The sequence below is a fragment of the Meleagris gallopavo genome, chromosome 4 (assembly GCF_905368555.1).
Source record: "Meleagris gallopavo chromosome 4, MGAL_WU_HG_1.1, whole genome shotgun sequence".
Taxonomy (NCBI): Eukaryota; Metazoa; Chordata; class Aves; order Galliformes; family Phasianidae; genus Meleagris; species Meleagris gallopavo.
This window is the reverse complement of record NC_139407.1, coordinates 4,429,472-4,445,635: the sequence shown is the minus strand read 5'-3', so window position 1 is coordinate 4,445,635 and position 16,164 is coordinate 4,429,472. Positions and strand designations below refer to the sequence as shown.

The following is a 16,164-nucleotide window of genomic DNA, read 5'->3' as shown; positions in this document are numbered from 1 at the left end:
GAACGGAAAAAGCTTCTGAATATCTTAAAAGCCATACTGTATCTTCCACCATCACAGAAATGCTGGCTGCATTCTGTTTGGGTGGAAAACCAAGCTCACGTGCAGCTTTCACCTTTACTACGTTGATGCAAAAGGTAACAGAGAACATCTGTGAAGCTGCACATAAATCCCAATAGGCAGAACTCCCATACAGTGAGGCACATTAGCATTGGCAGCTGCAGCCTTGTGGGATGAAGGTATGAGCCATGAAGCATGCCAAGGACCATCAGGATAGCACTGAATAAATGGATACCTGTTCTGATGATTGAATAAGACCAAATGTTTATACCCACAACATGCTACCACAACCACAAAGTCTCCAAGAAGGTTGCTTAAACCACAGTCTGCCTCTAGCACTGTGTTCTTCCTGGGAACATCCTGCAGGCTGCTTTGGAACATTTTCAGGGTAGCAGATGCAAAAAATTAAGTCTGCTCTCTTAGTCTCACATTTTTAAGCAGAGAACGTATGCTTTGATGTTAGTTTGACACTTTGGAAACTCCACAACATTTAGACATTACATAATATATAATAACTTATCTCCAGAACTGGTATTGGCCCTCTGGATCATAAAGACCCATAACAATGAATAGTCATGATATTGTAGGCTTCCATTCAGAGATTCAAGACAAAAATGGACTGATCTGAAATCAAACACAATTGCTGTGTAACCTCTTCTCTCTGTATCTGTAATAACCACAATAGAAATGAACATATTTAAAATTATATATATGCATTCCTTATACTGAAAAGTTTTCAGAAATAGATGTTTTCCTTCTGAGCAATATTCCAATATTCATATTGCTTGGCTTTGGGTATAGATTTCCCTTCCCTGAACTTTGAAAAACAGAGCTAATAAAACCCTAATGAAAAAGAAACAAACAAAACAAAACAGTTTTGAATAATAGTATCTTGTCTTATGTAGATATGAGATGTGCTCAAAATTGGGATTAAGAAAGAATGAAATGCTCACATGTTTAATCATTTGGTGAATTATAACAATTAGAGTTTTCTTACAGAAGCTACAGCAAGTAAATCAGAGCTATTAAAAGCTAGAGCAGGTAAGAAATTCAGAGGGAACAAGGAGAAAGTTTTCCCTGTGGGGGAGAGGAGGGCTGTTTGTTTGTTTATTTATCTTTTTAATGAAAGCCAGTAAGTAAATCATCCTCATTGTCATTGTTTAACTCCTAGAACATGTACCATTGAGACATCCAAGACTTGACTCGAGATGTCCTGTGCCTCTGCAGGTTCTGTGAACTAGACTTCAATACTGTTTTCCCATTTCAGATGTACCTATTCAGGTTAAGCAGAACAAACTTCAATGGCAGAGGGCTAACTCACGTGATTCAGGTAACACACTCCAGATGCACTGCCAGCAGATCAAGTACTATACCCTGTGTTTCTAATAGCCTCTATCTTAAATACATCTCTTAAGCTATGTCTTTCTTTGGATAGTTTTCTTTTTTTTTTTTCTCCATTCACCAGTTTTTCACTAGGCCCTTGGTGGAGAATTATGCTTTAAAAAATACTGAAAAATCGAAGTCTTTTTCATTCCACTGTTACTATGATATTTGACAGAAATCATTCTACAAACATTCAGCTTCCAGATCACTGTGCTTTTTTGTAGGTCTCAAAATAGCATGTGTCAAAGCATTAGCTGAACCCCTCAGTTGGCATTTACTAGGCTAGTGTAGATGGGCTATCAACATCTTTGTATGTTTCTTTCAGTCTACACCTTCTGTTTCATCAAATTCCCTGGATGCAGACTTCTATTGTCTCCCAAAAAGGAACCTCACAGCTCATCTCCTTCCCTTTGGCTACCAATACACCCCTCAAACTTCTCGTAGCTTTCCCTGATGTCTAACCCCCCAGAGGATTTTGCCTTTACAACTCGGACAACATGTACTGGTATTATCAGCATCCCAAACCATTTACTTACCATATTAGTTAGCACAAAAAACACACAGATCCAGCTAAAAGTACAATCATTTGTGTGCCTCCCTCTGCTTCATTTTTCTCTCCAATATCCAAGTGCTATTTAAATCTACCTCTGTTAATGAGTGGCAGAGGCATCCTGTATATTATTCCCTCATTCACAAAGCAAGTTTGTCTATCCTTTAAATCACAGAATCATAGAATTCTTAGAGTTGGAAGGGACCTCTAAAGGCCATGTAGCCCAACTTCCCTGTAATGAACAGAGACACCACAGCTCCATCAGGCTGCCCAGGGCTTTATCCAGCCCCACCTTGAAAGTTTCCAGGGATGGAGCATGAACCACAACACTAGGTAACCTGTTTCAGTGCCTCAACTCCCTCACTGTAAGAGATTTTTCTCTTATATCTAAACTAAATCTACCTTCTTTGAGGTCGAAACCATGTCCTCTTGTTCTATCATCACAGACCCTGCTAACAAGTCTGTCCCCTTCTTTCCTGTAGCTCCCCTCTGGATAATGATAGGCCGCTCTGGTTCTCCCATATCGCCTCCCTGACTTTCATTTGCATTAGCATCACTTCCAGAAGAATCTGTTCCATGATCTGCCTTGGCACAGGGGTGAGACTAATAGTTCTTAAGGTCATCTTCTTTGCCCTTTTTAAAAATGGGTATGATGTTACCTTTCTTCCAGTCACCTGGGACTTCACCTGATTGCCATGACTTTTCAAATATCATAGGGAGTGGGTTGGCAACTCCGTCAGCCAATTCCTTGTTTCCTTTTTAATCTATCTTTTAAATAAAGGCCTCACAAAATGTTTCTTCTTCTTGGCTCATCCATTTGCAGTTCAGATTCCTTCCAAGCTATTACCTTCTTTTTCTCCTGAGTTTCTCTGAACGCAAGTAGGTAATTCTGTATTTGTAATTCTGTGGGTACGTATTCTGCAGATTCTACTGCCCTTAGCAGTCTGCTGTCCTCTTCCACCCATGCCAACCTCAACCCAGCAGTGCAGGCAGAGGCTTTCACAAGGGGGAGTATTTTTCTCTAATCAGACACAGACAGCTAGGTTAAGGTCAGACTGCCTCCCATGGCTGCTTAAGCTAACCCAACTGGTTTTGTTGGAAGCAGATCACGGAAGTCACATCCTATTCCTCCTCCAGTGGCTCAGATGTTTACAATCTGGAGGTCTCTGACCAGTCCGGCTGTAAGTTTTCCATTTTTCAGCTCACAAATGAAACATCACCTTTCCCTGTTTTCTGTTAGCAAATCTGCCTCCCTCCAAAACTTAGGCACCAGGACAGAATTGGGAAAAGGTTGATGTTACTTAGGTGAGATCGTGTCACTATCCCAAAGAGCTACTGAACACGATCCATTAAAATTTGTTGAGCCTCCTTAACAGTCTCTCTCTCTCTCTCCCAAACCATATGAAACAATCTTCACAGCTTTTTCTGACTCTGACATGCCAAAGTATTTGATGATACAGCAATTCCTTAACATTAACCAGAATTCATCAACTGTACATAAGCAGAACCCTCAGCATGTCACAGCATGATTTCTGGTCAGCAACCAAACAAGAATATATAAAATTCTATTCTACAGTTCTGGAAAGTATTTAAAAGAGCTAAAGACAACGTAGAGTTTCCTCAAAGGAACAGACAGCTGAAAGTCTTCATATGAATGGCAATCAGAGAGTGCTAGTCAGCACAATTAAAGAATTACTGATTACACAATTGATTTAATTGTACTACTGCCCCTTCAAGGAGACTATCATACCTCCTATTGCCTAGGATATATAGCAAACACTAAGTAGTACAAAGTAAATTTTCTCCTGTGGAATTTTTTCCATTTCAACCAAGGACTTATCTGTCCTCTCTCATCATTAATTGTAAAAGTTAATGAAAAAATAGAAGCTAATGTAGCTAATTGAAAGGGGACAGATACAGAAAAGCACTGGCACAGTTGAAATGCCTCGTGTCAAAAATATCTCTCCGCACCAGAAGGAGATATTTGCTCTGGCTGAGGGCGTACAGTGTTAAAAGCACCATCCTTCCAGAGAGATTTTTCTTTCTATACATATACTGTGTACAGCTGGCAGCACATACAGCTGTTTACTATGCAGTCTTAAATCTTTGGAAAAAGTACAGGCTGAATGAACCGCCTTGTTTTAGTCATAGGGACGTATTTTAGATTGGGCTGGCAGTTTATGACCTCTATCAATAAAACAATTGATTGCTGCAGCCACTGTATACTACTGCAATCCCATCCTTCTTTGAATTTCCTGCCAAAGATCAGAGGTGCCTCTACTTATAGCAAGCAGCATGGATAGAATAGAGCCCTTTAAACTATGCTCAAACAGTACAGTGTTAAATCTCAGTAAATAAGAGACAAGAGCTAGACAATCTGGTCCGATGCTTTTTCAGTTTATTTTTAGGTGACTAAAGTGCTCACTGACATTTCAGAACATGATGTGATGTACTTGTACATACTCTAACCCCCATGCAATATTTCTGAGATCTGCTAGGGTCAAAACAGCAAACAAAAGAAGATATAAATTTAAATATACATCTATTTCCCTTCATAACGTTAATGTTACCAAACATTTGCTGAGAAAACTTGTGATCAAGCACAATACATGTGTTCAAGGTATTGTGCTACATGCATTAATTAACATTAATATCTCTTTTCTGCTATCTGATATTCACATCAAGTACTTGCTGCAAATAGTATCCTTTATTTCAAATAAGATGCTATTCCTGTGGGAATAGCACTGACAAAACAGATTTTTTGGAACTAGCACAAATAGAATTTACGTCATTCTTGCTGAATTCTGTGGAGACTATGAGAGCTTGAGGTCAGAACAGTGCCCTACAGACAGGACATATCACGTCAGACGGCAACTAGAAAACAAGATTTCATCGTTTTATCCATTGGAGGGGAGGCTAGAATGCTAAGGGAGCTGGTCTCCTTACACTGTTGATTTTGAGAGAGAGGCTTAAGCTCGTACAGCTCCAGTAGTGGTTCCAATCTCAAGACATGATAATAGTATTACAACTGTATTACAGTTGCACTGATGTCCACAACTACTTTTGCACAAAGTTCTGAGTATGTTATAAATTTTACACGTATTTTCCATCCATACATGAAAATTATTTCCAGAAGCCAATAGTAACTGTAGATGAATACTTTAATTTTTTTTTAACTGAGAAAAAGGAAAGAAACCTAAGCCACTTTGGTTGTCAATACGCAGTGTCTAAGAAGCAACACAAATAATGGGGATATAAAATTACCTATCCAGATAAATTTGCATCTTTTGTGCAACCTTCTTCTTATTCATCTTTTCATTTGTTTTTCCCTGCTAACCTGCAGAGCCACCCACACCCTCTGAGCATGTTTATTTTTCCTCCTGTCTCTGGATCCTGCCCAGAGGAGGGCGAATGCATTCCAAATGACTTTGCTCCCATCCTTCATACTGGCAAATGCTTTTACAGCTCCTCAGAATATATTAGCAGATCAGGGACACATATTCTTGGTGTCTTCCAGGACCCTAACCTGAAAGAAATCCAGCTGGGGAAAAACTATGTCCAGTGCTAGTGGGAAAACTGAGTATCTTGGGGCAAACGCTGTGTTCTCCTCTTTGGAGTTTCCAGTATTGACACTAATGCAGAGTCCTGTATTTCAGGCTTTAAAGTTGTATTTGCCTAATATTTGCTACTGCTTCTAGTAAAGAAATGTATTTATTTATTCCTGCATAGTTTATCACAGGTGAAACATGCCATTCCTCTCTCTATCCTTATTTATTCTGAAGCAGGCTAATATTTGAGCCAATAATTTAAAACAAGATTCAGCTAGCATACACAAGAAGAACAGGTTTTGCTTTCAGTAGCATGGCACACTTCTTTCCCCACGTAACTGCTCTCCCCAGGCCAATCTCTTTATATGTATATATATTTTTGGGGGGAGGGCTGCATTTTCCTGACACTGACATCTGGAAATTAAAAGAACGTGCACCAGAATGACACAGGAGAATATCTAGCATGAAACTGTTTCCTTTAGGTAGCTTTCAGAAGATCTCTTTCGGTACAGAAAGGAGTTCCCATCCCCAGGCAGCCCAACTTGCCCCAGCCCATACTGCAGAAGAGCCCATCCAGGAGCCTTCACTACCTTTTCCATCTCTACGCTGAAGGACCAGCTGCACTGGAAACCAGTTTTGAAGGGGGTCTCAGGATGCAAACACATAGCAGATTGAAATCAGAATTTCATTTCACACAGAAAGCCACCAAATGGATGAAAGTGCATTTCTAATCCCATAGACCACAGTCAAGTCAATGGCAGATCTTTTACAATCCCATCCAAAACACTGCTCTACAGCTTACCATCATTTTCAGCTATCACGCAAGCTTTAAGTGTAAATGAAAAACTGGACAAAGACAAAATTTTGTTCTAAAAATAGTATCTACCTTTAGCTGAGAGAGAATGTTAAAATACCTTTTCCCCTGGGGTCACAGAGATTCGCCATATGCAGTGTGTGTAGGAAGGATAACCGTTTGGAAATCCTGGAGAAGAAAAGTTGCCTGTAGATTCCTGCAGTGTTTCTCCACAGGCTGAAAGAATCAAAATACAGTAAAAATATGAAATTGAATGTGCCTAAGAGAGAAAAACCTTCCAATATCTATTTAGAACCCATTTAACTTACTGCAGATGCAGAATGGAAAGCAGAGTAGTTATTTTATGATTTATTCAAAACAGAGATTTTAAGCCAATCTGACGTTCATTCCATTTTACACAGGATGCTTTTATTCCACGAACTGCTTCACTTGTGTACTGTCTGCTGACTTAACCAAAATTAGAGCAGTCTTAAAAATGTCACTGCTGCCAGTCAACTGCAAAATTATACGTGTAACTTTATTTTGCAGAAGAAAAAATTTAGCCCCACCCTCAGGCACATCCTTTATGAGCTAAAACAAAACCACAACAAAAACTGGCACAGCATGATTGGCACCACATTGCAATTTCATCAGTGGCTCCATTTATTTCAGTACTTCGCCCACATGAGAGACTGCTCTTACCTGAAATCGCACAATTATATTGGCATAGAAAACTTAAATCTTACACTCAACAGAATCTCTTGCAACAATGACTTGCAGAGGTGAGGGTAATAAAGCAAAGCAAACGTAAAGTCCTAAAAGACCAAAAGATTTTGTATTCCTTCTTTTTAAAGCTTTTAGCACTCCTATCTCACCTGTCAATCATGCTACAATCTGCTGGCTGACTGATCAGTAATTCCCCTTCACGCTAAAACACATCATTAGAAGCTCCTACTCTTCTCTCCCATTAAAACTGATTCTGGTGGGATGTCACACCTCAGTCAGTCATCTTTTTGACCATCAATCAAGTTGTTTCACCTGCTGATCTGCAGGTGTGATATAAGACGTGAACTGGAGAGAATTATCCCGTGACTGACAGCGTAATCAGATCTTCAGTGCTTTCAAATTACAGCACTACCACTGCCAGCAGGTGAACCAATGTATCATCAAAATCTCAATGAATTATAAATGGTCTGGAAAATCTTTAAATAAAAGGGGACAAAAGATTGTTTATGACAAAGAGACAATGCAGCTGTAAGGGCTGTCGTGTTAAAATGCTTCTAAGATGTAATCTGACAACGACACTGTAATATCAGGCATAAGCTACATTCAAGGCATTAAATATGCTCTCTGACACTGACATGGTTATTGTGAGGAAAGAAAAAGATTGGCACAGCCTCCCAAAAATTTAATAGCTGAAGTTACTGTCACCATGTCCTTCAGAAATGAAACGAAAGAAAAAAGTTTCTTCCCCTCATTAAAAAAAAAAAAAAGAATGTTTTTTTCTCTTCAAAATTGTAGGCATCCACAGGAAATGACATATATACAAAAGGTATTCAGTGCTAAATAATTATTTCTATATAAAACCTTCCCATAATTAACCGCAATTTATTTTTCAAATGGCAATTAATGAAAACTTGAATAAATTACAGAGTGCTGTACTGGGTTCCCTGAGAGCTACTGAGCTGTATCATAGCTTACAATGAATATGTAAAGCACCTAAGAGAAGGCCAGGAGTAAAACAGCTATAACAGAGCAGAGGAAAGCAGAACCCAAAGAGACACTGAGTCCAAATGCTCTGCTCACTGCACAAAGAACCCTTCTCTCATTCTTCCCCCACGCCATGCATGGCTTCAGGGAGGCTATGCTCCATCAAGGTACTCTCAAAAGGAATACAGTCAGCTTAAATCCAGCCCTGCAGTTAGTAAAAGGGCAGAAGGAAGAATCATAGGATACCCTGAGTTGGAAGGGACCCATAGGGATCATCGAGTCCAACTCTACACAAGACCACTTCAGATCATATCTGAAGATCCTGGCATAACTAGCCCTTATGTTACAGTCCTTAAATTACTCATTTTATAAAAGTATACTAACAGAGAAAAATACCTTTGAAAACAGTTCAGAATTCCTCTCAGTCATACAGACTGCGGGATTATTTTTGCTGTGTTCCATACAGAGAACTTGTATACAGACACCAAACTGTGTACTTCAAGTAGCTGCCGCTGAACATTTCCCTTTTGTAAGAACTGAAGAACAAAGCTATATAGCACAAAGCTAGCTCACTCAGTGATTTAACTTCTATTCATATTAAATGCCTGGGAGCTCCCTATTAAATCAAAATTTTCAGAAAATTTCTAAACATAAGGCAAACATAAGAAAGAATTTAATTGGATCACTTCTACTAAGAATCAACACAAGCAGAAGTTATAAAATAAGGTTAGACTTAATATATTTCACAGTATTTACCATTTAATTAAAAATTCCTGGTTACTCAAGGGATATGTGACAAGAACAACTCATACTAATCAATAGCTGAATTAATTATCTGTGGGATCAGAGTACCAGGCTGGCTTTCAGAGCTGTTGTTGATAAGTTGATATTTGGGTACTTCCTGCTTAAAAGCACATTTCTCTACAATGGGTCCATGATTATTAAAACAGTTAAAATCTTATCATTAAATAATTTAAGGTTTATCTCTGCAACTGGACTGTACAACTGCATTATTTGTGATTAAGTTTATAAAATAGTATATTCTATGTATTTTAGTGAGCTACAATCCATTTGCAATGGACTCAGGTTAAGGCTGGGTATTAGGAAAAATTTCTTAAAATTTCTTCACAGGAAGAGTGGTGGTGCAGTGGCACAGGCTGCCCAGGGAGGTGATGGAGTCACTGCCCCTGGAGGTGTCCAAGAAATGGGTAGATGTGGAACTGAGTGACACTGGTTGGAGGGCCTGGTGGGGGTGGGCTGGAGTTGGACTGGATGATCTTAGTGGTCTTTTCCAACCTTAATGAATCGTAGAATCATTAAGATTCTACGATTCTGTAGTTCCACATTAAGAAAGGAAGGCAGAGTAAGAGAGTAATGGCCATTTATTTAATTTTCCTCAGATCTAGTTTTAGCATGTTTCATGCAAAAGAAATTGACTGCATTTTCAACTTTTGCTAGTCCAGATCACTTACAGAAATGGCACTTCAACTATCCCCCCCATACACACTCCAACCAAAAGCCAATCTACAGCTTGAGAAGCCTCGTCTTCTGATGGGCCTTCCTGTGGTAATGAAAGGGAAAATATTTTTCTCCTCTTTGTAAAGACTAGGAATAGATGCAGACACCAGGATTATATTACAGAGAGCTATTTCCACTACTGAAGCCTGCCAGTGTTTAACTATGCAGCCAGTACACCACCACTCTCATCTGGCCAATGCACGCAGCATCGTAAGAAAAACGTAAAAACAAATCAAACCTGCTGTTCATAGACCATTGAGTCTTGACACTCAGCTCATGAAAGACAGCTTCACTGACCTCAAATCCATTTCTCAGTCACTAAGTCCTTTTCTGACAAATGACCCTGACCTATCCTGCCTAGTTAAAGCTATTGAGGAGGCTCAGCTGCCTCACTACTGAGCTGATCAGCTTTTTTCTCCAGCATCCCCAAGCTCAGCTTTATGTTCATGCTTCCCCAGCCAGAAGCTACTTGTAGGAGCATCTGGAACTCCAAATGAAACATGCACAATACTGCAACATTTTTCATCTAAGAAAACCCTGATTCGACTCACTATTTTCTGTATTTTCACGGTATTACATTTAAAGTAAAAAAAACTGAACATGTGAAAAAAAATGCAGATATTATTTATGTTTGAAATATTCGCTGCTGTGCTATCATAGGCAGACACAATGATTAACATATTTTGTCTGAAACAGGAGACACAGCACATCTCCAAAAACACTGTCATGAATGTTACTGCTGTAAACTGTAAATCATGTTATGTTTCACGAAATCAAAAGCACAGTGTCTGAACTATCAGCCTTGCTATTTGCTGAAACGTTTATTAGATCACAAATACTGAACTTGCAGAGTTGCTTTCCTTACTGAGTGTCGTCTTGGTGGTGGTTTTTAACTTTGTGTCATGTGTTATTCAGTAACTAAAAAAATAAATTGAAAAAATGTGGTTAGAGAGTATAGCACTTAAAACTTGTATCAAAACCTTCAGCCTTTTTCTCCCTCTTTCTCTCAAAACCCTCTTTTACAATCTGGCTCACCAAAGTAAGGCTAGAAAATGAATGTTGTATCCCAAAGTTTGCCAAAGTGGAGCACAGAAAAGGAGCCTGATCTTGCAACCACTCATCATTTTTGTTATCCCTCTGAAACGCGTTCACCAGTACTGCAAATTTTACAGCGTGCACTACTGCTGAGCAATGATGTTTTTACAATAACATGAAACTAACTTTCAACAAGACTGTGCAAACATCAAAAGAAATGACAATTCATTATCATACGTTTGTGAATTATATGAAAAGCACTTTTTTTTTTTTTCTGAATAACTGTTAGAACTTTAGCTCAAAAAGCACTTTCTGTCTTTGCACGTTTGAGTTATTAGAGTATCATCTATGCACTCAACTGCCAAGATGATTTTTGAGGGTTTTCTTTTTCTTTCTTTCTAACTTTTAATCAGAGGCTCTAAGACACTAGCTATATTCACAGAGATCTAAATTCCATGTGTTATTTTTGCCATCAAAACTCATCTTTTATCAAATATATACTTACTGTCTGTGTTTACGAAATAACTGCTCTCCATATACTCGTATTAGAAATAATGCTACCTGGGAGAATACTTTTATCCAAGAACAGTCTGTATCAAAAGAACAAAACAAAACTTAATCCAGAAGGGATAACTGCTGAAGAAAATGTGTTAGTTTATCCTCTGGTAGAGCCAGAAACACTATGCATGATCTCTGCATATAGACAGTTATAATTTGATGTACTTGTAGCACAAACTAAAAGCATCTTCCAGCAATACAATGTGTATCAGAAGCCCCAGATCTTATCGTGCTGATGCTGATATAAACCTAAAGCAGCTCCCTCACTTCAGTCCTGATCCTTCTTTATAGTCCTTCTGCATTGATCAAGTGGTAAAAAGTAGCCATCTGACTTAAACAAGTTACTGAGACTTCACTAACGCCCACGAGAAGGAGTTGTAAAACCTCTGTTTAAAGATTGTTTACAACTTAGTTATCCTGGCTTGCAGTAACTTACAACATTTTGAGAAAACTATACTGAGTTCCGAGTTGATTGCAACAATTTAATTTGCTCATTCTGCCTTCCACTCAAATTCAAAACAAACATGACCCCAGACCTGACGTATACTAAAAGCAACTCTTCCACCTAATTGTACAGTTGAAGCTTTACACTGCAAATACATAACCAGAAGTACCATTGAGTATTGCTTCTTTTCCAGTCATTGAACAGCTAAGGAAAGCATGCTGAAATGGAATGAAACTAAATGTTGTTTCATGTAGTTTATCTGTCCTTTGAGAGACCTTACCTAAAAGATTTTTCATGATTCAGCTCTTCTATTGCCTACATCAGTTGCCAACGTGGAAACAGACTAATAAAGCAACTGACTCAAAGATATTATCATTCCTCTTGAAAAGAAATGAAGTCAAACAATTGCTAGTGTGTGTTTTTTGTTTGTTTGTGGTGCAATACCTGGACATCTATACAGCTTTCTTGCCTGTGCAATATCTCCTTTACTTAGACGGGTACGCTGGCCAATGGCAGGTCGTATACCATTATCATCACGGGAAGGGAGAATGGTATCCAGAAACATGCCCCTAAAAAAAATAAAAATAAAAAATAGACCCCAAAAACCCTATCAGGTTTCTGTCATAAAACTTGCAGAGTTTGATGCATGAATTATGCTATTATGTAAACCTAAACTTTACATTCGGCATAAGTAAGAGGGTAAAATGCAGAACTTTAAATAGAGAAAACAAGTCAGAAAAATTCATTGGGCTGACAAACCTTAAGCAAAGTTATAAAAAAAGAATATTTCCTCAGTATATCAGTGAAAGCGTTAGTATTTCTGCTAGACAACAGAATGGAAAACTCTTACTATTATTTTGATTACACAGGGAAAACGCACTACAGCTCAGCTCATTATATTGAAAAAAATAATGGCAAAATTAAATAAATTGAATAAAAATACATAAATAAGTCCCTGTCACAAAACTCTTAATCGCAAAGTTCCTATTTCTAATGAAGTTTTTCAAACCTTAATGTTTGACTTGCAAGTGTAAGAGCAAGTAAAGTCAGTCCTGTTTGCCAGTGCAATAAGAAGTCAGCCAGTAATGCAAAGCTATTCCTGGTTTTACTGGATTCTTTTTTTTAATTAATGTCAAACCATGTTTCTGTCAGGTGTTATAACAGATCTCACTCTACTCTAGCTGTTGCTGCTATTAAAATATAAGTGCTTGCTTGCCACATTCTGCTTGCTCTACAATAATATATGTCTACCCACCATAAGTGATTTCCATAATATTTACCTTAAATGACTAGGAGTAATAGAGAAGCACATCTGTTCCAAATGTGTACTTTTAGTCAAAATATCCCCAATTTTAAATATGAATCAAAATATTCTGGTAGTCAATTTTAGAGAAGAACATACAAGGATGTTCTGTTATCATGTTATAGGATTTGAAAATCCATAAAATCCAATAAAATGGAATTTAATAGATGAATATGTTTTTGTATTCTCTTGTTCTTTAATTTTTGGATGCTCTCTTTTGTCCTTGCAGGGCTTCTACAGAAAAGTAAAATTGTTGTTTTTACATGTGGATTAAGTAGGTCCAAAAAATGAATGCATAGCAAGGATCTTTGTAGTTATGAATGCTGTTTATTAAAATAGATCACTTTTTAAATGATAATAAATGAACAACTTTGAGTAGTGGGGTACATACTGCTCTCCTAACCCAGTCAGATTTCTGATGGCATCACTAAAGATTTTGGAAAAAGAAAAAAAAAAAAAATCAGCTTAGGACATTACATTGTGCTGAGCTCTAAAAAAATACTTATGATATTATTCAGTTTATAGAAATAAGGGATGTTACTAATTCAAAAAAAAAAAAAAGTTATGATAAATCATAATTTTGTCTTCCACTGATTTTTGGTACAATCTGAAACAGATGCCATGACTATTTTGAAAAATGTGAAAATGATCCTCTCAGATGTCTCAGCACTATTCTTTATCTGTGCTTTAAAAAAAGAACAACTGGTAACAGTTTTAATAAAGCATTAACAGTATTATCGTGTGCAACCAGAACTTCATGAAGTTTTGCAATTTCTCCTACTTATCCAGAGTAGAGTATAAGAACAAACAGTTGGCAGTATTTCACACTGGGCATGACTCATGCTTTCAAGATAAATTAATGCAAATCGATACGTGACCTGAGGGTTTGGGAGGTTGTTTTTAAACAGCATGACTTAACAACCTATTGCACCTTGGGGCAGGGCATGCCTACTCATGGCACTATCAGTTTTTGCCAGCTTGGAAAGTGGTGAGATCAGAGCACAGAATTCAAAGTATCTTACGTTGTCAGTGCCCTAAGACTCTGGAGGGTTCCAGCTTGTTAAATTTCTCTATTTTATACAGCTTTTTACAGCTTAAGGTAATTCATCTGTAACTGGATTAAGCAATATGACTAATATCTACCTCATGGCTCAATTTCCATGCTCTTCTTGGCCAAGGAATGTATATGCTGAATACGTTCTGGTGAAGTTTTTGGTGGTCTTCAGTTTATTTCTGAATCTCAGTCTGTCTAGGGATAATTTATTTAATATCCAAACAAAACTGTATTTGCTTTATGTGACATGCCATCATGTCCTTGCATAGGTTTTCTTTCAGTGTTTTTCTTAAATCTACATTACTCTGGTAATTTCAGAGAAGTAGGAAGTTGGACTGCAACTTGATATGACATATAATAGGAAATCAGGTGAGACTCCTCCTCTCCTTTTTCTAGCCTAGGAGAACAGCTTGCTGTACGGCTTCTCAAAACCATTCAGTGTTTCAGAGCAAGCCCATGAAGTTTGGAGTGGGCTTGTCAGCAAGAGAAAGAAAAAAGCAGAACATCTTTCTATAAAGTTTTGATGACAGTACCAATCTGTACAAACAATACAGAAAGGACTGCAGTCTGTGCTGTAAGTGGTTGGCTACGGCCCTTCGCAAAGGTTGTGGTTTGCATGGTAGATTTCCTCCTACCATAAAGGGTTCTAGTTGCATAACGCACAGTTATTCAGAAGTCATGCATCAAAGGACGTTTCTCTCCAAGAGAGCAGATCATGTTATACTTAAAACACTTAACCATTTCACTCATTTGGTTATTCTAAATACAAACATGCACGGAATATAAACTTTTACAAAAAGAAGACGAGCACTATGAAATGATGATTCTAGATTATCTTGTCTTAAAATCTAAAGAACTGAAACAAGACTAATAGGTTGCTTTGGAACTGAGCAGAAATGTGTTCAAAAATTTAATTTAATTATTCTGACTTAAGCTGTGTTTTTACTGCTGTAAGTATACTGCACTAAAAAGAATATTTTAAATGATTATAAAATAATTTTAAATAAACAAATAAATTTACATTTTTTTGGCATTCACAGAGAAGAATAGAATTAAAAGTCAAAAGGTATAACCTGAGACTCCAACCTTGAGAAGGTGTTCCTGGCATAGTGCATGATGCTGTCAAAGTCATATGGCTCCCCAAGGGAATTCACCTCTCCAGGCTCCATCTTTAAGAAGTTGTATTCCTGACCTAAGGATGATTGATAATTATTCTTTGTAATATCTCTTTTTGAGAAGATAAAAAACCAAACAGGAGAAGAGAAACATCAAAGATCCCAACTTGATCACTCACTGACATTCATAAATCTTAGTCATCGTTTCAGACATCTCTCAAATCTCTGACATTTAGAAAAACTGTTCTCAATCACATAATCCATGAAGTCTCCAAACATTATGTTGTAATTCATGTAGAATCTGGAAAATTTGCTGGACTGCTTCTTAATTCCAGCAGTTGATAATATTATTATAATAATAACTGCTGTTTCAACAACAAGAACTTTTGAAGAATCCTCTTTATTTTAAATTCTCTGGACTGATTCTAAAGTGACTTTACTTCAGTGCAGGCTGAGCACCCATGTATTGCAAAGCAAGTCACATTTTCAGTTCAGTTTTTGCAATTTAAATTGCAAGTAGAACAAAATAATAATATTTAGCTCATAATTCCAGATCCATAATTCTTTGACTTAATCATTCATACAAGGACGCAAAGAACTCCTTACTCCAATTCATATTCATATTAGAGTATTGCAAAGCAAACAAATGAAAGAACAACTGCAGTAGGATTAACATTATTAACCAACTTCACTTATGTAATATAACAGAGAACAAATACTTTGGTGGTCATGATCTGATTTAGTGAAACTCAAGCTCAACAAGTGATCCTCAAATGACAGCACAAGAAGTGTTTTCAGTCAGAAACTAGAGGGACAACTGAAAGAGGAAAGCAGGAGGCAGACGATAGTACTATGGTCTATTTTCCCCATCAGAGAAAAAAACTAACAGATGAGCACTTGAACAGCATCTATGCAAGTTGATGGGAAAGAGAGTAGATAGAAAACTTGGATGTGGGAATTGGACTTCAGGACTTCAGAGACTCCTGGAAGTGTGAATTAGCTGCCAGACTTCCTCCAGCTGTTTTTGAGGTGGAAAATCATAGACTGGCTTAGGTTTGAAGGGACCTTAAAAGATCTAATCCCTTCCACTCTCAC

General features: G+C 37.6%; 1 protein-coding gene across 4 annotated transcripts in view; it reads right to left on the bottom strand.

Annotated features, from left to right (window-relative positions):
• TLL1 (tolloid like 1) overlaps positions 1-16,164 on the bottom strand; it is a 132,242-nt gene that overhangs the window by 39,191 nt on the left and 76,887 nt on the right. For 3 of the 4 annotated variants that reach the window (XM_085222038.1, XM_085222039.1, XM_085222040.1), the window contains exons 7-9: positions 15,041-15,146; positions 12,042-12,166; positions 6,453-6,568 (exon numbers count right to left, since the gene is read on the bottom strand). In XM_085222038.1, the coding sequence (XP_085078164.1) occupies positions 6,453-6,568; positions 12,042-12,166; positions 15,041-15,146 (347 nt within the window). Of the gene's footprint in view, positions 1-6,452; positions 6,569-12,041; positions 12,167-15,027; positions 15,147-16,164 lie in introns of all 4 variants that reach the window. The other variant, XM_085222041.1, reaches the window with a different exon arrangement.